The sequence below is a fragment of the Oryctolagus cuniculus genome, chromosome 8, assembly GCF_051225735.1.
Source record: "Oryctolagus cuniculus isolate XC-2025 breed Fujian yellow rabbit chromosome 8, ASM5122573v1, whole genome shotgun sequence".
NCBI classification, from domain to species: Eukaryota; Metazoa; Chordata; class Mammalia; order Lagomorpha; family Leporidae; genus Oryctolagus; species Oryctolagus cuniculus.
The window spans coordinates 112,994,431-113,018,879 of record NC_142874.1 but is presented as its reverse complement, the minus strand read 5'-3'; the positions used below and the strand labels follow the sequence as shown (position 1 = coordinate 113,018,879).

Genomic DNA, 24,449 nt, shown 5'->3' with positions numbered 1-24,449 from the left:
CCTACAAAAGCAGATGACCCAAGTGCTTGGGCCCTTGCCCCCATGTAGAGAACCCAGAGGAAGCTCCTGGCTCTGGCCCAGCCAACCCTGTCATTGCAGCCATTTGGGGAATAAACCAGCGAATGGAGTCTCTGCGTTTCAATACATAAATCTTTAAAAAAAATCTGAAATTTTTTGTACTTCATCACTGATAGCAAATACAACCAATTTGTTATGCGTCAACAACTTCAAGAGCCTTTTTAAGCCACCTAGCTTTGAAAGAAGCCTGTAACTTCCTTGAAACGACAATTAAAGTATTAAGTATAGACATCCATCTTTTAGCAAGACCATTCATTTTTGGTTAGATTCTTCAAAAAGCGTGAAAACTTTCCTATGTTTCTCACAATTTCTATCTCATGCCAGTCTTTTGAAAAAACCAAACTCTAAGACTTGAAAATCTTAATTTGAACAGGATTTGCCAACTCACAAAGACATTTAAATCCCAAAGCATTGTTAAACATTAACACTAATGGTCAACCGATTTAGGGTGGCAGCTTAATGCTGGTGTCTGGGAGGTGGGCCTAGTGGGAGGCCTTTAGGTCTTTCCCTCTGATAGCCTTGGTTTTGAGTTCATTTTGCTTCCTGGATTACCCTGAGACCTTCCCCCCAGAGCTTTTCACCATCCACTGCTTCCTTTTAACACCAGTATAATGGGACTGGCCTGATATTAGACTGTCAACATTCAAGTTAGCTTCTTTTAGGTTCATGAAAAGCTGGTACAATTTTGGACATACTCAGTCCCCACACTTCAAGATTACAGTATAATTCCACAACTGGGGACAGAGAAGGGTAAAATCAGCAATAAAGTTATGATAGCACAAGTTGTCCTGAAACTTCAGCTAGTACCCTGTAATCCCCAAACCACCAGTCCTTCCCTGCAGTTGTTAAGTATTGGTTGAGAAGTCAAAGGTGTATTTTTATTTTTTGCTATTACATCAACCTTTTCTAAAATTCCACATCCAGTGTTTCAAAAAAATATAAAACCCCAACTAATCCTAAAAGGACAGCACATATTTTTATGGCAATGTATTTCAGAACTTATAAAAACAAGTTGCAATGCTTTTGTTCAAAAAGCTGAGACTACAAATTATGTAACAAATCTGTTAGACTGAGTTTAAGAGCAGGATTTTTAAATAATCGCAATTGCTAAATTTTGCTCAATAGAACCAAATAGGTACATATACACATCTATTAAAAATTGTCTACCTACCTAAAATTCTTGAAGCACAATTGATGAAATCTGGCATATGTTTGAACCAAATTCTGATAAATGAATAATCAACTTCCTATTCAGAGATGCCCTTGTGCTAAATTTGTTAGCAAGGGATCCTTCCACAAAAATGGAATTAGTCTCTGCTTCTGCATGTCAAGTATTCCAACAGGTTATGTCAAGTCTTACACCTTGAAAGTGGCTGAGTTTGATACAGACGTGATAACCAATGAAACTACTAAGATTTTCTGTTAGGATGAGTTAACATCACATAGAACTTTGGTCAAAACAGTTGCAAAGCATGTTTAACAAGACATACAGGCTAACTTGGCTGTATTAGATACTTCAGAATTCCATTTTCACCCCACACCCCCTGTAAGAAACAACCAAACTAAGAGGTTGCTCTTAAATGAACAGGAGTGGATCTTGATACTAAATTTAGTTTGCTCAACTGAAAAGAGCCTAGAGCACTTAGCCATAGTCCATTTATTTCAAATGTACATCAGTTGACAAACTGCTAAGACCCTAAAAACTGAATTAAATCCAGAGTCCAGAGCCCCTGGGGGCAGAAACAAGTACATTTCACTCCCCCTTCAATTCTTTGTGAAGCATCTCCGACAATAATCTGTAGACAGTGTTCTTTTCTCAAAGTAATACATATCAAGACTTGATTAAGAGTTTAGATTTTGTTTAAAAAGCTTTTATTCATTTTGATCAGGGAAAAGGACAATCTCAATGTCAACTCATCACCTAATCATAAATTTGAACTTACAGGATTCACTACCCTACTGTACCTACTGACAACAACTGAAACTCTCTCTCCCCTTCCCTAATGTTGCATGTTCAAATAAACAAACAGAATCCCTTCCAACAGCCAGCAGTGGTACTTGGCCTAGGTCTAAGGTCAAATAGTAAAGCAGGAGCAAAACAAGGCCAAGAGCACTGTAACTGGATAGCCCAGCAAGTACAAACATCATTCAAAGTTGGAGGCATCAAATTTTTTTAAATGGTGGGAATCAGCACACACACACACACACACACAGAAAACAAAAAACTTACAGTGGTAGAGTGTGAGACCAATTACTCTACATGTGAACATGGATGCCAACTCCAGAAGCTAATATGGAACCATGGAAACCAATTTCCCTAAACCCAACTATACTGCATTTAAAATTCAAAGCTTCTATTACCTAGGACTTTTCTAAAACCTAGATATAAAACTTTTTCCAATGCACCAGGAAGACACATTATGATGTGACTCAAGTCACATATGAAATTGACATTAACACACCTGACTTAATGCATATCCCTTCCATCACTCCTTCCGTGCCTGAATATGGAAATAAACAGCAGTTAACTGCTCAGCTCATGCACTAACTGCATTAAAAATAGTATTTAGCTATCAGTAACTTTTTCTAACTTGACATGTTAACAGATTAACCCAGCTTCCTAAGAATGCCCAAATAGAAAATATTTAGTCTGGTAGCTTACCAACAGAACACAAGGAAAGTATTCTGCCACTACGTCCAATTTTAATCTTTTCACTCTAACTTCAATGGATACCATCAGACCTGTCTGCCAAAACCCTTATCAATGCTCTTGTTAAACCAGAATGCCTACTGATTTTACAGTACTATTTCCTGTTCATCTGAAATTTTTAAAATCAAAGGAACTGAAGTCAGAATATTAAGATTAGCGAAAGTTTTTGCAGGGAGACCATCAATTAACTGTTTAGCAAGTAATTAGGAAATCATAAATGGCTCTCCAGAAAAAGGAATAAAGCAAATGGGAGCTATTGTATTAACAAGTTCTGTTGTAAAAGTGAAAACACAATCTAAAAGACACAGAGTCTACCAGAAAAGCCTCCACTAATCCCAATACAATGGCTTTCATAGCCTCCAAGCAACCAGAGAGGAAAGAACATTACTTAGGGATATGGTAGAAGCCTCAAACAAAGCACAGGATGCATCTACATGAACAGGGAACAGGGTCACACTGTAGCTGGCTATTCATGAAGGACCACAGTGTCTCCTTGTAGACTACATATGCCCTAAAAAATAAACTGTGCCTTAATTATTGCTTAAAGTACATCTTACAGAGCTATGCAGTACCTGACGCAGAAAAACAATCACATAAGGAAGCATTTATTTGAGGTTTAACATGAAATCATACAAATAAAATTTGTATAAACACAAATCCACATTGAGTCATAACACGGATAGCAAAGGACAAAGTAAAAACAAAACTAGTTGGCGGCTATATACAGTTGGACACATTTGTGCCTTGTACACTAGAAAGTCTTTTACAAAATAATCATCTTAGATCAACAGAAGACCAATCTTCAGTGTCCTTCTGCAAGATGGGTTTCTTTAGCATCTCCTAAAAATAAAAACAAAATAACAATTACATTTGTGCAAGTCTGACAGGCTTTCAAAGGTCCACTTTCATGAATTGCTTTAAGTCCTCACTTTATTCTTCAATAATTAAAGATCACATGCATATTTATTGTCAAAATACAGTTTGGGTAATTAACTCACCCTGGAGTTCCCAAATGATAATAAATTCGCATCTATTCAGTAGACAACCTGGGAATGCAAGCCTCCCATCTTTGTGGGTTGAACAGATTAAAGCCCACTAGAAATATCTCTAGTAAGCCAAACAAAATGCTGTCACAAATAAGAATTTCGGATGGGGCATTGTATTACAAGAAAATGAATTGCTTTTGTGCATATGATCTTTAATTTATATCCCAGATTTAAAAGTTCTTGTTTTGGTTTGTAGATTTCACTATTAGCTATAAAAAGAAAAAGCAAGCATTAAATCTTAAAGAATGAACACTTAAAATGAGGCTCCACAATTGAAATACAACACTAAACAGAAGACCAAAATGATTAAGCTGTAAAAAGGCATTTATGTACTTTAACTCCTGTAAAAAACCATTTAAGTTAAGTTTAGACACTTAATCTCCAAAAAGATTAAAAAAGAAGCCAAAGTCTGAAGTTTTCCACTTTAATCTTTACGCTGGTACATGAAGTTGGAAGAGACCATACCACAGGACAGCGTTTTCTGGTGTATGCCTTGCGCTCTGCCCGCAACGTGCGACCCCCAGAGATAGACGTGGTCAGGGTGACACACGGCCTGCAATGAAGTTCCCGCTGGCGGGTACAAACAAGGTATAATGTCAGAGTTAGAAGACAACATTCTTGTTTTCCTTAAGTTGTACCCATTTCAGTACTTTACCTGTTAATAGTTCTAAAAAGTTTAATTATTCCTCTAGACCACCTGGTACACAAAGCAAACAGAAAAACTCTTAAGTTTTTCTGTAATACTAAAGAAGGTGAGGTAAGACTTTAAAGTTAAAGATCTATAGACACTTTAGGCAAAACAGGCTCATAAAGTGATTAAAAATTAACAATTTAGTAAAAACAGCTACATAATATTGTTTTTACTTATTTTCCATTTGTCTATTGATCTTTAAATTAAATTTAGACATTTTTCACTGGGTTCTTGCACTCTTATACACACCTGTTTTCTCCAGAGTCCTCCTTTAGTATGGCTGGTAATTATTTTGGTGATTGCCACCCCCTCGAGATGCCTTGCCATAAGTGCTCTGTTGACCTATTTTGAAAAAACAAATTCTATTAAGCAGTTTTCTATGACTTGGTTTCTTTACAAACATTTAAAAAAAAAACCTAACACCATTTAATACTTTGCATGCTGAACAACATATTAAGTTAACTTGTCATTAATAAAATAGCTATAAATTACACACCCTAGTACTCTTGTAACCAGGTATCTGCATCAGCATAATCACCCTATAACATGCTTCAAAATAACTCCAAGCATGTCAATAAATGGAAAATCCAAAGACACACACTTTCAGAATGGGATTGTATGCTTGGTTTATGAAATTAAGTTAAATGTTCTTACCACTGTAGTCTGCATATCCCTGTCCATATCCATAGTTCCCATAGTTATACCCAGTATAATCATATCCGCCATAGCCACTATAGTTTTGATCACCACCATAGGCACTATTGTAATTTCCATATCCTTGATCATAATAGTTATTAAATCCTTGGTTCCAGTTTTGGCCCTGACCTGAAACAATGCACAATGATTGTTAGGAAACAACTTCTGACCCCAAGTCCTAACATAAAACGATGTGTTTCTGTTCCTCACTCTGCAATCTTAAATGACAATGGATACAGAGCTATCTGCTCCAAGAGTTTTTTTAACTTGTAAAATTAACAAGGAAGCAGAAAGTCCAACTGTGCCAGTATCAAGGTTCCCAAATGTCACTGGAAATCATTACATTTTTTCCCATACAATTATAGACTATTAGGCTGTTCTGGTTAAATCGAGGCCTCCAGCCCAACAAAGGCAACCAGACCAGCCACACGACGTCAACAGCATTGCCTCCCTATCTGTGATGACACTGTCAGTGGCCATTCACTGCTTCAGGTGAAAACAATTGGCTTGTTACTAACCCCTCCCCCCCACACAGCTGAGCAGTTTCCATACTAGGACAGCTTTAAACTTAGCCTTTCCTCTTTAAGGGCTTACCCTACACTTGACAGTATGCAGCTGCTCCCATGCAGTTACTTCAAGAATTAAGGCTCACCTCGGCCACGACCCCTAGTACCACCTCGGCCACCAGCTGCAGCACCTCGTCCTCCTTTCTGTTGTTGCTGTTGCTGCCTATATACTTCTTTAGGTTGTGCAACTTTGATTTCACACTATAAACAAATAAAAACACATAAACACTTGATAGAAGTTTTCTTTTTAAATATTAAACGACTTCATTCTTCTTCTAAGAGACTGAAACACTATTTCAGTAAAAATCCCCCCCAAATTTCTCATGTAATGTAACTAAATGGGTTTACCTTCCCAGAACCAATTTGATGGTATCTGCTTTCCAACAATTTCTTTACTGGCTCTTCATCTGTGTATGTGATAAAGCAAAACCCTCTTCTTTCATTTGTTTTTGTATCCATGGGAAGTTCAATGTTTTCAATCTGAAATCCAGATGCACACTCAAGATCATGCAGTAATGAAACGAAGCTACCAGAGTTTCAGAATGCCACAGGTGCTTTTCACGCTTCAACACGTTACTCTAAGCAGATGACTTCCGTGCAGACACCACAGTTTTACTGTCAACACCAATATCGAATGACTTGATGCTGAGAGTTAACACATCCTTTACTCACCACACTTTGTACCCGGGAGCCGTCTCTAGTCATTAGGTCAGAACACTCAGCACTCTTAAAAGAAGTAGGTTTTGAGCAGAAACAAATTTGAGGCTGGTTTCCATGGCGGCAGAGAAAGATGCGGTTAAGCTGCGGTCACTGAAGTGACTTAACCAGCAACCTAACCCTACCCTTGTGAAAGACGACTTGCCTTCCACAAACTGGACCAGGGATGAACATTCTTATAAACCCAAGACTTATGGAAACATAATCACAGCGCACCTCTCCAAAGGCTCCAAAATATTCTTTAATTTGCTCTTCAGAAGTATCTGGACTCAATCCACCCACAAAAACCTTTTTAGGGGGTTCTTTCCCTTTTAAAGCTTTGGCCCTTTTCGGGTCTATCAATTTGCCATCCAGTTTGTGTTCTTTCAGTTCCAAAACCTAGAAAAAACAAAATTACACATGACAGCCATAGCCAAAGCCCAGGACCACCTGCCAACACACACTCATACACTGGGAAACACATCCCTACCTTATCAACACTAGCAGCATCTTTGAAAAGCACAAATCCAAATCCTCTTGATCTTCCCGTGACCGGATCTGTTTTAATTGTACAGTCTACAACTTCTCCAAATCGAGACAAATATTCAGTCAGATCTTTTTTGCTCGTATCCCAGCTCAAGCCTCCAATAAACATTTTACTAAAAACAAAAGTTATTTTTACAGTGTTTAGTAGTAACCCAAATGACGACTTCGGCCCAATTACCAGATTAAATTCATCCAATTAAGTGCACGCAATTCAACCTACCTTTACAGACATGCACGAACAGACCGCAAAAAAAAAAAAAAAAAAAAAATCACAAAATCCCACCCAGAACAGTATGGACAAACGGTTCTCATGCTTTGTGTAACGCCAAGCTTGAAAGGAGCCAGTGCAAGAAGCCAAAGGTCCCGTCCAGATCGCCGCCGGTTAGAAATCTCAACTTTCTAAACAATCTCATGCATCCAGGTCCCACCCTCCTCCTCAGATGTCCAGCCAACGTTCCACGTAGGGAACTTGTCATAGCGCATCCTGGGGACCAGGGGACCAGCTGCCCGCTGGTGCCCAAACCAGGAGTTCCCCAAAGTCGCCCCAGGAATCCCAGGCGCAGGAGCGGACACAAACACACACGCGCGCACACAATGAAGAGGCGGCGGCAGCTGCAGCATGTGGCGCAGCCAGGCCGGCCCCTCCCCCCAGCCCCACGCGGCGCCTGCGCACTCGGGACACAGACGCTGCCGCCCTCCTCCTCTAACCCCTCCGCCCTTCCCCCACCCTCCGCGGGCCTCTCGAGTCTCCCCCGCCGGCTCTTACTTTCCTCTTCCCTCCAAGCTAGCAGGGCCCAGCGGGCACGCGGGGGGTCGCCTCCTGGCAAGAACCGGGCCAGCGCGCGGCTCCCGAGGGCCGAAGGGCGCGTGCGACGCGCTGGGGGAGGGGGAGAGGGGAGAGGCGTGCGGTACCCGTCATCCTGCTGATTCTTGCTCGCGTTGATCTTGGATCCCTCCGCGAACTCCTCTATGTTGCTGTACTCGTTCATATCCTCCATGGCGGCGGAGCGGTCGGCAGGGGGGTGCTGGCGCGCGGTGCGGGTCGCGGCGGCGGAGCGTTGTATGGAGCTGGATTTAAAATGGCGGCGGAAGAGATCCGGGCGCCGCCTGCGCCCTCCCTTTATAGCCGCCCCGCCCGCCAATCGGGAGGGCTGCTGCGCGGTGACGTGGCGCTGGCTCCGGCGCGCCCCCTGCCGGGCGGAGCTGGCAGCGAGCGACGGGAGCAGCGGGGCGAGCTGCCGCGGGGCCCGCGGCCGCCAATGGGAGAGGCTGCGGGAGGCTAAAGTAGCGGGCGCGGAGGGGAACAATGGCGGCGGCGCATGGGAGAGCCGGGGCGGGACCTCCATCGCGGCCCTCCCGGTGAGGAGCGAGGGGTCGCGGGCCTGGGAGGAGAGGAGAGCGTCCGGGGGCCAGAAATCCCGAGCGGCGCTGTCGCAGGACCACAGTCCCTCTTGCCTTGAGAGCCTTTGTCTCTGCCGTCCGGTCCGGCCCACTGCTAGCAAAGAGCCGCCAACACTGCCTTGGGCCGCCCTCGGTCCCTCAGAGCGGAGCTGCTGCGACGGCTGCTCCTGTCGGCTAGCACCGCGGCCCGGCTGCTCCGGCGCTGGCGGCTGAAGCGGCGAGCGCTCGCCCGCCCGTCCGCGCGCACGCGTGTTTTGTCCTCGAGCTGGCTGGAACCAGCCGAACAGGAAGCGGGCGCAGCGGCGCGGCGCGGGCGTCTCTTCCGCTAGGAGCTCGGGCGCGCGAGGCGAGGGGGCGCGGCGGGCCCCCCAGCGCGGCTCGGCCGCAGCCGAGGCCCCGGACGGCCTCCTCCGCGTGCCGGGGCGGGAGGCGGGGCGGGAGGCCCGGTCGGGATGCTGTCAATATGCAAAAGCGGAGGCAGTGGGCGGGGTGGGGGTGGGGGCTAGGTGCCGAAGAGGGCAAGGGGCACTCACATCCCCGGCGCGCCCCTCGCGGGCCTCCCGTCTGCACGTGCCCCAGGCCTCTCCCCGCTTGCTCAACCCGTCTGCGGAAGGCGCGTACCCGCGTGCCCGGCTCCCGCGTTCGCTTCTTTGTTCCCGCCCACGCGAGGCCCAGTTTGACGGGCCGCCTTCGTGGCCAATCGGCGCTGGCGCTGGCGCCGGCGCCTGCCCCGCCCTCCTGGGGGGGCGGGACACGGCCAGGACCCGCCCCCTCCCTCTGCCCACGTGGTGTGGAGCTCCCGCCCCGCGCAGCTCGCGAGTTTCGGGCCTCTGGAGGGCCGCGCTGTCTCGCACTTCCAGGTTCGCCGAGGTGGCCTCTCCGCTACGCGCTTCAGGCCGCGCGCGGTCGCCGGCTCCGAGGTGGTAGCCGGGCTGTTGGGGAGCCCAAGACGGTCCTGGGGGCGCCGCCGACGCCGCCCTCGGCCTTTGGTACCCGTAGGCCGATCCCCGAAATAGCATCCGGTAGGGAAATGGTCGTGCTTTCGGTGCCCGCCGAAGTCACTGTGATCCTGTTAGATATCGAAGGTACCACAACCCCGATTTCTTTCGTGAAGGTGAGGGGCGGAAGGGAGCGGGGAAGTTAACTGTGCTTATTTATTTATTTATTTTTTAAGTGTTGCAGACCTTGCGGAGGCTCAGGAGAGGCGGTGTGGCTGCGTCCCCTGCGGAATGGGGAGGTTGCGGGCGCCTCTCACGGCACCATCTTCTCCCTCCGCTGTCCTTGCTCCGGATTAGATGCACATGGGTGGGCAGCGATGGGATGGGCGGGTCGGTCGGGGTGGCCGGCAGGTGAGCGCCCGCCTTGTGCTTGGCCGAGCCCGGGGAGGCGGTGACCTCGATGTGTTGGTCCTGAAGGCTTCTTGTCCCCCCGAATGGAAAGCCCGGAGTGTCCTGGTGACTTTTCTTGGGCGGTAATGGCTGCTGTATGCCCCTTCCCACCCATGCTGTTAGCGGCCGACAACCGCACACCGTTCTCTGACTCGACTGGGCTGTGTGGTCCCTGGTGCTGACTTACTGCGCTGTAGGACACTTGCAGATTCCGTTCATCCTTAGCTGGCCATGGAAGCTTGAAGCTCCTGTGATCACATCCCGCCTGGGGTGTCCCTGTTAACCAACAGCCGTCTACGCCCAGTTCGCAAGCCTACGGCTCCGCGTGATAGCCGGCTGCTTGCTTCCACGTCTGTCTGGTGCAATATCTGTAAGAGTTCCTGGGGCCTCGGCTTTTCTTTATTTAACTTCCAGAAGCTTAAGAATTCATCTCAGATGCAACTGTTAATTAGGGATGCTTGTGTACAATAATCAAAGAATTATTGTTTACGAAGTATGAAGGTATGAGAACCCTGTCTTCCAAAAAAAAATAAGCAGCCTGAGTCTTAAATTCTGTTTAGATTTTAAGTTAGTTTTAAAAATTACCCGTAAGGAATGATTTTCTCTATGTAGGTTGTAATAAACCCGTGTACACTTTTGAGACTCCAAATAAACAAACCCTTACAAATTTTTAAATGAATTACATTACCCTGACATCTTAACAAGGGTTCTGAAGAAATCTGGCTGATCATTTTCCCTCCAACTTTTTTCTTCTTTTTTTGTAAGACTTATTTATTTGAAGGGCAGAGTTACAGAGAGAAATCCATCTGCTTGTTCCCTCACCAAATGGCCACAATGGCCTGGGCTGGACTGAGCCTGGGACTCCATCTGAGTCCCCCAAGTGGGTGGCAGGGGCCCAAGCACTTGGCCCATCATTAACAGCCAGCTGGATTGGAAGTGGAGTGGCTGGGACTTGAACTGGTGCTCATATGGAATGCTGGCATCACAGGCGGCATCTGAACCTGCTGTGCCACAACACTGGCCCGGTTTCCCAAAATTTTTAATTGTATCACAGACCCTTGTGGCAGATCTCAGGGTGGCCAAATGCTGGTAATTGAATTGACTTTATTTTAGTTGACTGTGACAATAACTTGCTTGGTTTTCAGAGAAAGGAAGAATGCTCATGTTTGTGGCTTGTGGTTTGTAGCCCTTTCTGGTTCTGTTGCCTTCTCTGCTGTCAACAAACCCGGGTAATGATAGGAGAGGTAGTGCTGTGGCTTTAGATGTTTATATTTCTTGGAAAACTTGGGGATTAAGATACCTTAGACAAATGAATTTTGTAGTGAAACAATCCCCTCCTCCACCTTTTTCCCTGCCTGGTGTCTATCAGGGGACGTATTCTGCTTCTTGGAATCCTGTGGCGATTGTATCCTGAGATGGAAGAGCAAAAATTTCTTAGTGGCCTCAGAGTTTTTGAGTTTGTCACCAGACTACGCAAATTCAAGACAGGCTGCGAAAGAATGGCTCAGGGATTTTGTTTAAGGGATAATTTCTTGTGCCCTATCACTGTAATCTATTAGTCTAAATTATAACTTACTACACATGAACTTATCAAAACCAGTGTTTCTATAGGTATGCTTAGAAGAACATTGCATGTTTTTGGGTGTTCATGATAATTATGCAAAAAAAATCCATTAAATGTACTTTTGGAGGGAATATCTGAATACGTTCAATTAGATTTCTGTATCGAATGACTTCTGAGAACCTGTGTCAATATGTACACACCCCCACACTTTGTGAGTTCGCGAAAGTGGTATTTCACAGATGTATATGAACGAAAACTTTTAGCAGAGTATGACAAGGTCTAGTCTTTTGAACACCTTTTAACTAGATGCTGAGTCGCATCCTTGATCCTTTGAGCGTGGAGCTGGGATGTGAAAGATGTTCTCCCTTGCGCTTTATTAGAGTAGGTGTGTGGACCTGTCACTCTGCTTCCCGTGGAGTGGTACAAGGAAACATTGAATACTGTGCACATATGCGACCCTTGGTTCACCCTCAAAAACTGTGAGGTGTGTGCACTGCCTGCATTTTACTGACAAGGAAACCAAGGCTGTGAAAAGTTGAACAGTATGCCTAGAATTTGACCCAAATTGTGGTGTTCAAAAACTCTTTTCCATTACTGCATCCAACCTCTCCACTGGAGACCAAAGTGTTTGTCCTGCTTGGCTTTTTTGTTCTTTGCTTGGCTGCTGTGTGTGTAAAATGACAGGAGAGCACTTTAGTTGACATGAAGTACCATAAAAAGTATATAGTAACACTTTCAGTTTATACTACTCTTTATGATAGATTCAGGATGGAACTCTGGGCCCATAATAACTATAGTTAAGTCTTACCTTATTTGGGTGTTTGGTTCTACAGTAAAAGTGGAGGATTGTAGAAAAATTGCCCTCCAAGTATCCTTAGGAAGTCGGTGTTCTTTGGAGACCAACTGTCCATCTGCAGGGAATTCGAATGCAGCCAGTTTTCCTTTTGCGTTGAATCATATTCCTGCTTCTTCACTTCAGCACCAGATGAGGTATTTGCTTTGGGATTAAGTGATGCCAGTGGGTAACGTGTCCAAACGTTAGCCTGATGTTGAGCCACTCACATTGGAAGAGGTACTGGAGAACTGTGACAGTCCCCAGGGAACTGAACACGCTCCTTGGCTGGAACAGCAGACAGATAGACAAATTGCCAGCACTTTTGCTGTTGTTGTTTTGTGAGCATGTACAGGTAAGCGTGTACGAAGCTGATTAACTGTGTAGCGTGGCACTGACAGTGCAGGGCGTCCTACAGGACTTGCAGAATCTGCATTTGGGGACGTGCTAGTCTGTTCCTTGCGCCATCAGGGCATGCCTTCAGCCCTGAGGCTCCAGGAAACATAAAGCTGTGGTTTTATGTACCAGCTATTATACTTTATTTTCTGAGTCAGAGGATTTCAAATTGCCAGAGCAGGAAGGGCACTTAGCTCAGATCATCCAATGAGTGTTACAATTGGCAAATTTCTCATAATGTGAATTTGATGTGACAGCTTGTTAAGAGCAGACCGGCTTGGGGGCTGATACTGTGGTGCAGTGGGTTAAACTACAGCCTTCATCCCTAAAGGGTACTGGTTCGAGTCCTGGCTGCTCCACCTCCCATCCAGTTTCCTGCTAATGCACCTGGGAAAGCAGTGGAGGATGGCCCAAAGTCCCTGGGCCCCGGTACCCATGTAGGAGACCTAGAAGAAGCTCCAGGTTCCTGGCATCAGCCTGGTACAGTCCTGGTCACTGCAGCCTTTTGATAGGTGAACCAGCGGATGAAAGATCTCTTTAACTCTACCTTTCAAATAAGTAAATAAATCTTTTAAAAAAAGCAGACTAGCTTTCCTTAGAAGTCCTTATGCATATAGGACTTCTGCCTCTATAGATTTTTGTTATTTGTTTTCCCCCAGCTACTGACTGACCCTGTACAGGGATTGGCTCCCAGCATCTTTTGGTCATGCATACCATCAACAGAATCGGAGCAGACACTGCCAGTGTAATTTATAAATTTTCTACACATATTAATTATACTGTGAAGTTTTAAAATAAGTTGGAACTTCAGGATGAGATTAAAATAATATAGATGAATATATTCTCTTGTCTCAGTGAATCATCCTTGCATGCCCCTAGGGTATAGGCACCCTATTGTGTTAGCACTTGATCTTTGTCCTTGGTGATGTAATAGTTTTCTTTGTGTTTTGTGTTATTCTCATATTTTTAGCCTGTAAGCCTATGAAGCAACACCATCACCAGTCCTTGAAGTTATCCAGTTCAGGAACTCTCAACTATTTTGAGCTGTGGGGAATGACCTCTTATTCTATAAAGTGCTCTATATTTGGTGGCTCTCCTGTGGCATGTAGAGTCAGTACATTTAACGATAGTAGTGGTAAATATATTCTCTCTAGTTGGTGCAAACACTGTATTGGTCAATACTGATTCATTGCCCCTAGAGAAAATACAGTTTTTTGTTTTTTGGTTTTTTGTTTTTTGTTTTTTGTTTTTTTAATTTGACAGAGTGAGAGAGACAGAGAAAGGTCTTCCTTCCATTGGTTCACCCCCCAAATGGCCGCCACGGCCAGAGCTACGCCAATCCGAAGCCAGGAGCCAGGTGCTTCCTCCTGGTCTCCCATGTGGGTGCAGGGCCCAAGCACTTGGGCTATCCTCCACTGCCTTCCTGGGCCACAGCAGAGAGCTGGACTGGAAGAGGAGTAACCGAGACTAGAACCTGGTGCCCATATGGAATGCCGGCACCTCAGGTGGAGGATTAACCAAGTGAGCCACGGAGCCAGCCCCAAATACAGGGTTAAGTTCATAAAGGGCCCTGGTCATAGTTTTGTCAACTGTCAGTGTATAACCTTGTTTTATGTGTGTTTCTGTTTACATTATTATATATTTATAATTTTCTTTTTTGAGGGCAGGCATTGTGGAGCCACTGATTGGTATACCTGCATCCCATATTGGAATGCCTAGGGTCAAACCCCTTTTCTACTTCCATTCTAGTGTTCTACTATTGTGGCTAGGAGGCAGCAAATGATGGCCCAAGTAGTTGGGTCCCTGCTAACCACGTGCGAGACCTGTAAGCAGTTTCCAGCTCCTGATTCCAGCCTGGCCCAGCCCTGGCTGTTGTGGGCATTTGGGGAGTCAGCTGATAGATGATCTCTCTCCCAGAGAGGGAGAGAAAAGTCAGGATTCAGGAACTCCATCTGGGTCTCCTATGTGGGTGGCAGGGACCCAACTACTTGGGCCATCACCTGCTGCCTCCCTGTGCATTAGCAGGACACTGGAGTGGAAGCAGAAAAGGCACTCAATCTCAGGCACTCTGCTGTGGGATGCACTGTGGTACCTTGGCCATTGCACCGAATGCCAGCTCCTGACATGTATATTATTGATTCAATAACATTGTTTCACAGCCAGTAGCACTGTAATTCGGGCTTATACATGAAACTTAATGTGTATTCGTCATTGAGTACATCAGCCTTCTTGAGTTTAGAAGACTAGATAGCACTTAAGCACTTTGCTTTGGCTCATTTTAACAGCAAAGTCAGCACAAATCACAAAAATGTGGCACTAAACAGAGCCTGGAAAGGACTCTTGTTTGCAGTTTGGGACCTGGGACAGGGAGATTCTTGCCTTGTTGAACCTCGCTTGGGAACGTGCTCATCTTTCGAATAAATTTTTTACCCCTAAGCACATGTCTGAAAATGACCTTGAAAGGGCCAGGAGTATTGATTCTGGAGTTACAAATAAGTTTTACTAAGAGAAAGCACTAAGAAAATCCGCAAATAATGTGGATTGACATAACATAGCATGGGGCAGTGTTTCCAGGGATGTGCCACAAAAAGACTGAGGCTGCATGGTTCCAGATTAACATTTTGGTTTCTTTCCATGTTAGCTGTGTGATTTATGCCAAGTGAGTTAATCGTTCTGATTTCTTGGTTTTCTGACCTGTACAGTGCTGATAGCTTATGAGGCTACTGTGACTAATAAATGCCTAGCCCTCAAAACAAACAAACAAACAAAAAACCTTTTTAGGTGAATGAATTTACATCAGCACAAGAAATCTTGCTACAGAATAATGGGAGGGGATGTTTCTCATTTCTACCATAGGAGAGTCTGAGCCTGAAAAGAAAATCTTGGCAATTACTAAGAGCCTTTCATCAATAAAATGTGTGAACCTAACTAGTGTATCTGTCTCTAAAATATAGTAAATGGGGCATGACTTGTACCCTTGCAAAATTGTTAGTAGATGTACAGTGGCTCTTTCTGTGTGTGCTTCTTAGAGCAATGCATCTACAGATCATCCAGAGATCTTGTTAGAGTGTATTTTCAGATTCAGAAGATCTGGGGTGGGATGTGATGCCAGATTTGTAACAGGCTCCCAGGTGATGCTGCTGGCCCATAGGCCTCACGTCAGGTAGTTAGATTTCATACACGTGTAAGTTCCATTCAGGCCTTGGCCTGCTAGCACCGCTCTTTTCCAGTGGTTCACTTGCAGTGATAAAACAGACCAACCAAGAGAGCTTAGCTAAATGTTGTCATCATTAACAGAAGTCAGGTATATTGATTATGGATATTTAAGGCTCTGTTCCAGCCGGCGCCGCGGCTCACTAGGCTAATCCTCCGCCTGGCGGCGCCAGCACACGGGGTTCTAGTCCCGGTTGGGGCACCAGATTCTGTCCCGGTTGCCCCTCTTCCAGGCCAGCTCTCTGCTGTGGCCAGGGAGTGCAGTGGAGGGTGGCCCAAATACTTGGGTCCCGCACCCCATGGGAGACCAGGATAAGTACCTGGCTCCTGCCATCGGATCAGCACAGTGCACCAGCCACAGCGCCCCGGCCGCGGCGGCCACTGGAGGGTGAACCAACAGCAAAGGAAGACCTTTCTCTCTGTCTCTCTCTTTCACTGTCCACTCTGCCTGTAAAAAAAAAAAAAAGGCTCTGTTCAAGAGAGAGCAAGATACTACAAGCCTTGCTAGACACCGAAGCATTAAAGAAGTGACCACCTCCCCAAATTTTGCAGATCATCTTCTGGAACCGAACTATAAAGCAAAAGCACCTTTTAAAAAGGATAACTAGAAAGATAAAGGAGTTAGGTTTATGGGCAGGAGAGCAGGATGTCAGACTGGGAATTCCTGGCAAATCTCCAGAATTCCCTTGTGTATCTCTGCCCCGGCTTTGTGTTGATTTCTAGGTAATCTGTTAGTATTCAACATTGAATTAATTGAATGGCTGTACAGTAGGGACCTACATAATAAGCCTTTGGGTATTCCGGCAGATGAGCAGCTAAGTAGTACCTTGCGAAACCTTACATTCGTTTCCTATGTTTCTATAGCAAACTACTGCAGATCTAGTGGTTTAAAGCAGTACAGGTATCCTGCCTTATAGCTGGAGGTCAGATGTCTGAGCTAAAATCCAGGTGTTAGCAAGGCTGTGTCCTTTCTGGAGATGGCAGAGAAATTCTTGCTGGCTTGTTTTTTCCAGCTTCTAGAGGCTGCTCCTCTGCTCCTGGGTCTTCCTCTGTTTTCAGAGCCAGTAGTGCTGCGTCCTCAGGTCAGTCTCTGTCACTCTGAATCTGACCCTCCTGCTTCCCTGTCTCAGATATAAGGATGCTCGTGATTAAATCACACCCAATTGGATGATATCGCCAACTTAAGGTCCTCGGCTTAATCATATCTGCAAACTCCTTTTGCCACATAGGGTAACATTTCACAGGTTCTGGGACTTAGAATCTGGGTCTTTATCTCTACCATATCTGCATAACAAAAAGTTTCTAATTGATGCATTTACAGGTTGTTAATTACACAGAAATTAAACTTTTCTTTTGAAATTTATCATTTATGGTGTTGGACATGATCTGCAATTTTTTTTCCTAAATATTTATCTATTTGAAAGTCAGAGTTACAGAGAGAGATCTTTCATCTGCTGGTTCACTCCCCAAGTGGCCACTGATCAGCCAGGCCAAAGCCGGGAGCTTCATCTGAGCCTCCCACGTGGGTAGCAGGGGCCCAAACACTTAGGCCATCATCTGCTGGTTTTCCCAGGCCATTAGCAGGGAACTAGATCAGTGGTGGAGCAGCTGGGACATCCATATGGGATGCAGCAGCGTAGGTGATGGCTTTACCCACTATGCCACAATGCTGGCCCCTATAAATATTTGAGGTTTAATAGATTTTTAATTTTTTTGGAGATTTATTTATTTATTTGAAAGGCAAAGTTACAGATATGGGATGCAGACATCTTAAGTGCTTTCTTAACCACTGTGTTCACTCCAATAATATATTTAGAACATAATAATTAGGGAATGTTGAAATTGACATTTTTCTTGGGAAAACTGCTATATTGATTTTCTGATCTTTCTATTAAGAGACCTTGTGTTGTCTGATAGTTATGTCCCAAATTGGTTAAGCATCCTGTTTTTTTGTTTTTGTTTTGTTTTTAAGATTTATTTATTTGAAAGGTAGAGCTACAGAGAGGCAGAAGCAGAGAGAAGTGTCTTCCATCCTCTGGTTCACTCCCCAGGTGGCCACAACGGCTGGAGTTGAGTCGATGTGGAGCCAGGAACTTCCTTTAGGTCTCCCATGCAGGTGCAGGGGCCCAAGAACTTGGGCCATCCTTCACTGCTTTCCCAGGCCAGAACAGAGAGGTGGATCAGAAGTGGAGCAGCCGGGACTCAAACTGGTGCCCATATGGGATGTTGGCACTGCAGGCGGTGGCCTTACCCGCTATGCCACAGCACTGGCCCAAGTATCCTTTTGATAATCATGTCAGCACTTAGAAGTGGACAGTATAGAGGCAGCACTGTGGTTCCAATTCTAGATGCTCTGCTTCTGATCCAGTTCCCTGCTAATGTGCCTGGGCAAGCAGTGTAAGGTGGGCAAAGTGCTTGGACCCCTGTACCCATATAGGAGACCCAGATGAAGCTCCTGGCTTAAGCCTGACCCAGCCCTAGGCATTGCAGCCATCTGGGGAGTAAACCAGTGAATAAAGACACCCCCCATCTCCCACCTCACCCCCATGTAACTCTGATTTTAAATAAATAAATATTTGAAAAAACAAAAAAAGTATCATTTGAAGCAAGAATACTACCCAGAACTACCCACAAGTGACAACAGACAAGCTTCCTTCCACCTGGGCTATTGTTAACGCTAGTAACTAGAGTTAAGTCTCATCCTCTGTCTGCTTTCAGTCTCTGAATTTAGCCTTTTTTTTTTTTTTTAATCAAAGTTTTATTTAATTTGAAAGGCAGAGCAGGTGGGAGGGAGATCTTCCATCCCTCTAGTCCACTTCCAAAATGGCTGCAACAATTAGGGCTGGGCCAGACTGAAGTCAGGAACCAGGAACTCTATCCTGATCTACATGGAGGCAGGGGCACAAGTGCTTGGTCCATCATCCACTGCTGTCCCTGGCACATCAGCAGGAAGCTGGATCAGAATTAGAATACCAGTGTTCCAATACAGGATGATAGGTACATACCGTGCTCCAATACAGGATGGTAGAATACCAACATTACAAGCAGTGGCTTAACCCTCTGTGCCACAACACCAGCCCCTGAATTTACACTTTTTTTTTTTTAATCTACAAGTTTAAGGTAGTAAAAGAAGAGGTTGAAGATTGAATGAGTTGAAATGCAAAACACTGACAATTATGAAGTCCTGTAGAAACACCAATTGTAATGTAGGACATATTAGACTGATGGAGCTAGATAGTGCTTGTCAAGAACCTGTAAGGGAAACAGGAGCTAAGATTTATTGAAACCAGGGCCCGGCTTTGTGGCGTAGCAGGTTAAGCCTCCCATATGGACCCTGGTTTCTCTGCTTCTGATCCAGCCCCTTGCTAATGCCCCTGGGAAGGCAGAAGAAATTGGCCTAGGTAGTTGGGCCCCTGCACCAATGTGGGAGATCCAGCTGAAGCTCCTGGCTTTGGCCTGGCCCAGCCCTGGCCATTTGGGAAGGGAACCAGCAGATGGAAGATATCTCTCCTTCTCCCTCTCTCTCTTAGTCTCTCTCTCTCTCTCTCTAACTCTGCCTTTAAAATAAATACATCAAAAATATTTTTACTGAAACCCACCATGCTCTGTGTTTTTCTGCCATGGTTACCACCACCTTTAGGTCCTTATTGCCCTAGGCAGCAATGTGTTAAACATGAGACTCATAATATTGCTAATCTCCAAGCACTTGCGGCACAGCTGCCCTGATAAGTAGTTATTGATGGGTTAACAACCCCTGAATCCCAGCCCAACCCTTTTTCACCTGTAGGATAATTTTCTCCAAGGGCAACATACCCAGGGTAGCATGTGAGAGAATTTTTTGTAGATTCAACTTGAAGCAAGGGGAGGAACTTTCAGGGAACCTCTATATTGGATCTTAGTTTATCACGGGTTGAGCAGAAAGCACCTTTGGCCTTGTTCTTACTGCCACATATGCGGCACTAGCATCATCTTTCCAGCCTAGGCCTCCCTTTGTCTTGCCAGGCTCTGTTGGGGAACCACAGGTGCAGTCTTCCCACTGCTGAGGGCCTTTGTGGATCCCTGTTGGCTCTGTAAGGGAAAGATTCAATAAGTAAATCTAATGAATTGGATTCCCCAACTTTTCTCTCTCGATTCCTTTATGCATTTCTTTGCTGAACGTGTGCATTCAGGTCAAGCTACCATTCTTGTAGCTTGGAAATCACACTTTTTTTCAATCCTAGTGTAGGGATTCATGCCTTTATTACCTTGAAAAGTACTTAACTGTGCTAAACTGTGATAATACAGAGCCAAGAACTGCCTGTGCTCTCCAAGGACTTCTTTGAGCAGGAATTTCGCTCTCGTTTCTCTGCATTTGTCAAAGCCCTGTCTTTGCCAGTACAGCAGATGCTGCCTTGTGTTGTCTTTGTGTCGTGTCTTCCAAGCCATGTGGAGAGCTCCTCAGGGCAGGGCCCAGGGCTCTGTACAGTGTTTACACAAAAAGCATTGAGAAATGCTTAGCGATGGTGTTAAGATGTGTTCCGGAATGGGTGTGGGAAAGACAGCCTCTGCTGGCCTTGCTATTTCAGGTTTCCTCAAGGTTGAACATTATTGCATCTGAACAGCATGCGGCTTAACTGACAGTTAATGTGGCATTAGAATTTTCACTGACTCAGCATTTAAGCTGAGAGATCCTTCATCCACTGGTTTGCTCACCAAATAGCCACTACAGCTAGGTCTGTGCCCGGAACATACATTGGTCTTCCAAAAGGGTATCAGGCCCAAAATCTTAGGGGGCTGGATTGGAAGTGGAGTAGGCAACACTTGAACCAGCACCCCTACGGGATGCCTGTACTACAGTCGGCAGCCTTACCTGCTATGTTACAGTACCAGCCCGGTGAATAATTCTTACTTTTCAAAGTAAATCGCTGAAAGACATGCATTCAAATTGATCACCCCAAAGTTACTGATTTTAATATATAAACCCCCCATTTATTTAATCCATAGATAGGACTTGTATACATCTAATTTTTTTTTAAGGATTTTATTTGAAGTCAGAGTTACACCAAGAGAGAAGGAGAAGCAAAGAGAGAGGTCTTCCATCCACTGGTTCACTCTCCAATTGGCTGCAACAGTTGGAGCTGTGCCCATCTGAAGGCAGGAGCCAGGGGCATCTTCTACTGCTTTCCCAGGCCATAGCAGAGAGCTGGATTGGAAGTGGAGCAGCCAGGACTCAAATCTGTGCCCATGTGGATTGCTGGCACTGCAGGTGGTGGCTTTACCTGCTACGCCATAGCACTGGCCCCTTGTACATCTAAATTTTTTAAAGAATATCTCAGGGCTGGCGCTGTGGCACTGTGGGTTAATGCCCTGGCCTGAATCGCCGGCATCCCATATGGACACTGGTTTGAGACCCAGGTGCTCCACTTCCGATCCAGCTCTCTGCTATGGCCTGGGAAAGCAGTGGAAGATGGCCCAAGTCCTTGGGCCCCTGCACCCATGTGGGAGACCTGGAAGAAGCTCCTGGCTCCTGGCTTCAGATCGGCACAGCTCCTGCCAATGTGGCCATCTGGGGAGTGAACCACCGGATGGAAGACTTCTCTCTGTCTCTGCCTCTCCTCTCTCTGACTCTGACTTTCAAATAAATAAATAAATAAATCTTTAAAAAAAAAAAAAGAAAGAAAAGAAAATCTCACTTTGACCCTAGAAAATCAATACTCCTATTTTGTCGATTGTTCTTCACATTTCTAATACTGGGATGGGCATTTGGTTTAGCAGTTAAGGCGCTAGTCAGAATGCCCATGTTCCAAATAGGGTACCTGGGTTTGAGACCATTCTGACTTGTGATTCCAGTTTCCTATTAAGGCAGACCCTGGGAGGCAACAGTGATAATGTAAGTAGTTATGTTCCTGCCACCCATGTGGGAGACCTGATTAAGTTCTTGGCTCTGCTAGCCCAGTCCTGTCCAATGCTGGCATTTGGGAAATAAATTAGCAGAAGGGAGTATTCTCTGTCTCTCTGCCTCTTAAATCAACAAATAGATAAATACAAATTTAAAAATTTTATTCTGTCCTTGCAGCTATATTACCACTATATGAGAAAAAAAAAAGGTGGTATTTTTGAAAACAGGAAACCTTACTTTGGTATAACATTTTTGAATTTTAGGGTGAGTGTTTGGCCCAGTGGTTAACACTGCTTGGGATGCCTGTATCCCGTATCAGTTCCTACATTCTGACCCTGACTCTGCTCCCAATTCCAGCTTCCTGCTAATGTGTAGTCTAAGAGGCAGCAGTGATGACTCAAGTAGTTAGGATCCTGCAGTCCACATGGGAGGCCTGGATTCAGTTCCAGGTTCCTGGCTTGGGCCTGGTCCAGCCCTGGCATCTGAACCAGCAAATGGGAGCTCTTTCTTGGTGTCTTCCTCTCTGTCTACCCCTTTAAAACACACACACATACTGCTTTGAATCTCATATTTACCAGCTCATTTATTCAAAACTGATTTTGCTGTTGGAGACCCAGGTGGAGTTCCAGGTTTCTGGCTTTGGCCTGGCCCAGCCCCAGGCATCATGGCTATTTGGGGAGTGAACCAGTGGGTGGAAGATCTCTCTGTCTCTGCATGTAACCCTGCCTTCCAAATAAATCTTTAAACAAAAAACTGGTTTTGGTGCAGCTAGAAGTCAAAAGAGGAGTGGGAACTACCGCACCCTAATCCTGTTGCACCCAATTCTCGTCCACTCACTGAAGAATTCTGTGGAAAGTCGGGGTGGTTCTGTCCTCAGAGGCCCTCCTGGAGCCTCTTGGGACCTTTCCCGAGTGACTCCATTTAAAAAAAAAAAAAAAGGGGGGCTTCTTTTCAAAGACAGAATGTGTTTAAGACAGAAAGGAACTCGTTTCCTGGGTGGGTACCTGAGGGGTTCATTTCTTTCATGACTGTCTTTCCAATGATTAAATGACTTTTTTTTTTTTTTTTTGACAGGCAGAGTGGACAGTGAGAGAGAGAGAGCAGAGAGAAAGGTCTTCCTTTTGCCGTTGGTTCACCCTCTAATAGCCGCCACGGCCTGCGCCCTGTGGCTGGTGCGCCCTGTGGCTTGATCCAAAGGCAGGAGCCAGGTGCTTCTCCTGGTCTCCCATGGGGTGCAGGGCCCAAGCACTCGGGCCATCCTGCACTGCCTTCCCGGACCACAGCAGAGAGCTGGCCTGGAAGAGGGGCAACCGGGAAAGAATCCGCCCCCCCCCCGCCCGCCCCCGACTGCGACTAGAACCCGGTGTTGCTGGCGCCACTAGGGGGAGGATTAGCCTATTAGCCCATTGAGCTGCGGCACCGGCCGATTAAATGACTTTTTTTTTTTTTTTTTTTTTTTTTTTTGACAGGCAGAGTGGACAGTGAGAGAGAGAGACAGAGAGAAAGGTCTTCCTTTGCTGTTGGTTCACCCTCCAATGGCCACCGCGGCCGGCGCACCGCGCTAATCCGATGGCAGGAACCAGGTGCTTTTCCTGGTCTCCCATGGGGTGCAGGGCCCAAGCACCTGGGCCATCCTCCACTGCACTCCCTGGCCACAGCAGAGAGCTAGCCTGGAAGAGGGGCAACCGGGACAGAATCCTGTGCCCCGACCGGGACTAGAACTTGGTGTGCCGGCGCTGCAAGGCGGAGGATTAGCCTAGTGAGCCGCAGCGCCGGCCGCGATTAAATGACTTTATAACAAGTTCCTTTTCTGAAGTCTAAAATGTGTGGAGCTGACACTGAGTAAAAAGAGACTTAAGAATGAAGTTTGGAAAAGTGGAGATCTCAGCATTGGCACCTTGGTAGGACTTTGGAGACCAGTGTTTGGCAGTGACGCTGGTCTTCGAGAAGCTGGCTGACCCCCTGGACTAAGCCTTGTGTGGATCCAACTCATTGTAAAGTTCAGAAAGCTAATTGACCCCTTTAACCAGGGTGATCAGCTCAAAGGCCTGGTTGATACACTGTAGTCCCAGTGTGCTAACTTAACCTTTACATGCCTCAGTGAAATGGGGAAAATAGAAGCACCTGTTTTATTATGATGGGCAGACCATTCAGGCCTTTCATTAATTAACTGGGTAAATTTTGAGTTCTTGGTAGCTGTGGCAGTGGTTAGATTCCAAATATATTTGGAAGGTGGAGCTGATATAATTTGCTGATCAACCGATTGGGAGAGGATCAAAACAGTGATAAAGTTTTTGGCCTAATCTTTTGGAAGGATGCAGCTGCCCTTTGCTGAGAAGGGGAGTTGTGAGGAAGAGAGAGATAAGGGATAGAATGAAAAGTTTGCTTTGAGGTGCTTATTAAACATCCATTTAGAGGTATGGAGTAGATAATTGGAAAAAAATCAATCTGGAGTTGAAGAGGTCCAGTTTAAAGCTTAGTATTTGGGAGTCATCAACATATAAATGGTATTTATTTAAAGCCATGGGAGTGAATAAGGTCTCCAAGGGGTGACAATAGAAAAGAGACACACTTGGCATAGGAAGGGCTCAGGAAAGTTTGGCAGTTTCTCCTCTTGTTACCACAACTACTTGTGTTGTTAATATTACTGTTACTTTACTGGAATTGTTACAGAACCGCCAGGTAGAGCAAAATCTTTCATTGTCTTAATAGGAAATCGCTTGAGAAACCAAAGTTGTATTCGAAATT

At 45.5% G+C, this 24,449-nt stretch overlaps 2 protein-coding genes across 6 annotated transcripts in view; one reads left to right on the top strand and one right to left on the bottom strand.

Annotated features, from left to right (window-relative positions):
• The window catches only part of ENOPH1 (enolase-phosphatase 1), an 81,007-nt gene that overhangs the window by 22,950 nt on the left and 33,608 nt on the right, over positions 1-24,449 (top strand). For 2 of the 4 annotated variants that reach the window (XM_089303176.1, XM_002717082.6), the window contains exon 1: positions 9,239-9,544. The exons of 1 other annotated variant lie outside the window; for it this stretch is intronic. In XM_089303176.1, the coding sequence (XP_089159302.1) occupies positions 9,461-9,544 (84 nt within the window). In that variant the 5' untranslated portion in view covers positions 9,239-9,460. Of the gene's footprint in view, positions 1-9,238; positions 9,545-24,449 lie in introns of those variants that run through there. One more of the 4 variants, XM_070047970.2, reaches the window with a different exon arrangement.
• On the bottom strand, positions 3,373-8,843 carry HNRNPDL (heterogeneous nuclear ribonucleoprotein D like). 2 transcript variants are annotated; one of them, XR_007909205.3, is made up of 9 exons: positions 7,942-8,840; positions 6,974-7,142; positions 6,721-6,882; positions 6,136-6,267; positions 5,874-5,988; positions 5,180-5,350; positions 4,775-4,867; positions 4,300-4,404; positions 3,373-3,628 (listed from the first exon to the last, which is right to left on the bottom strand). XR_007909205.3 is itself a non-coding variant. In XM_051819633.3 (8 exons), the coding sequence occupies exons 1-7, from the start codon at positions 8,373-8,375 to the stop codon at positions 4,797-4,799; spliced, it is 1,254 nt and encodes a 417-aa protein (XP_051675593.1). In that variant the 5' UTR covers positions 8,376-8,843; the 3' UTR covers positions 3,373-3,628; positions 4,775-4,796. The 2 variants fall into 2 exon arrangements, 1 of the variants encoding a protein (XP_051675593.1); XM_051819633.3 differs by lacking the exon at positions 4,300-4,404 and having other exon boundaries at positions 7,942-8,843.

Coding starts and splice junctions, on each gene's coding strand:
- HNRNPDL (XM_051819633.3), bottom strand. CDS start 8,375: ATGGAGGTCCCGCCCCGGCTCTCCCATGCGCCGCCGCCATTGTTCCCC. Junction 6,268..6,720: donor ATTTTGGAGCCTTTGGAGAG/GTGCGCTGTGAT, acceptor TCTGGATTTCAG/ATTGAAAACATTGAACTTCC. Junction 5,989..6,135: donor ATCAAATTGGTTCTGGGAAG/GTAAACCCATTT, acceptor ATTTGTTTATAG/TGTGAAATCAAAGTTGCACA.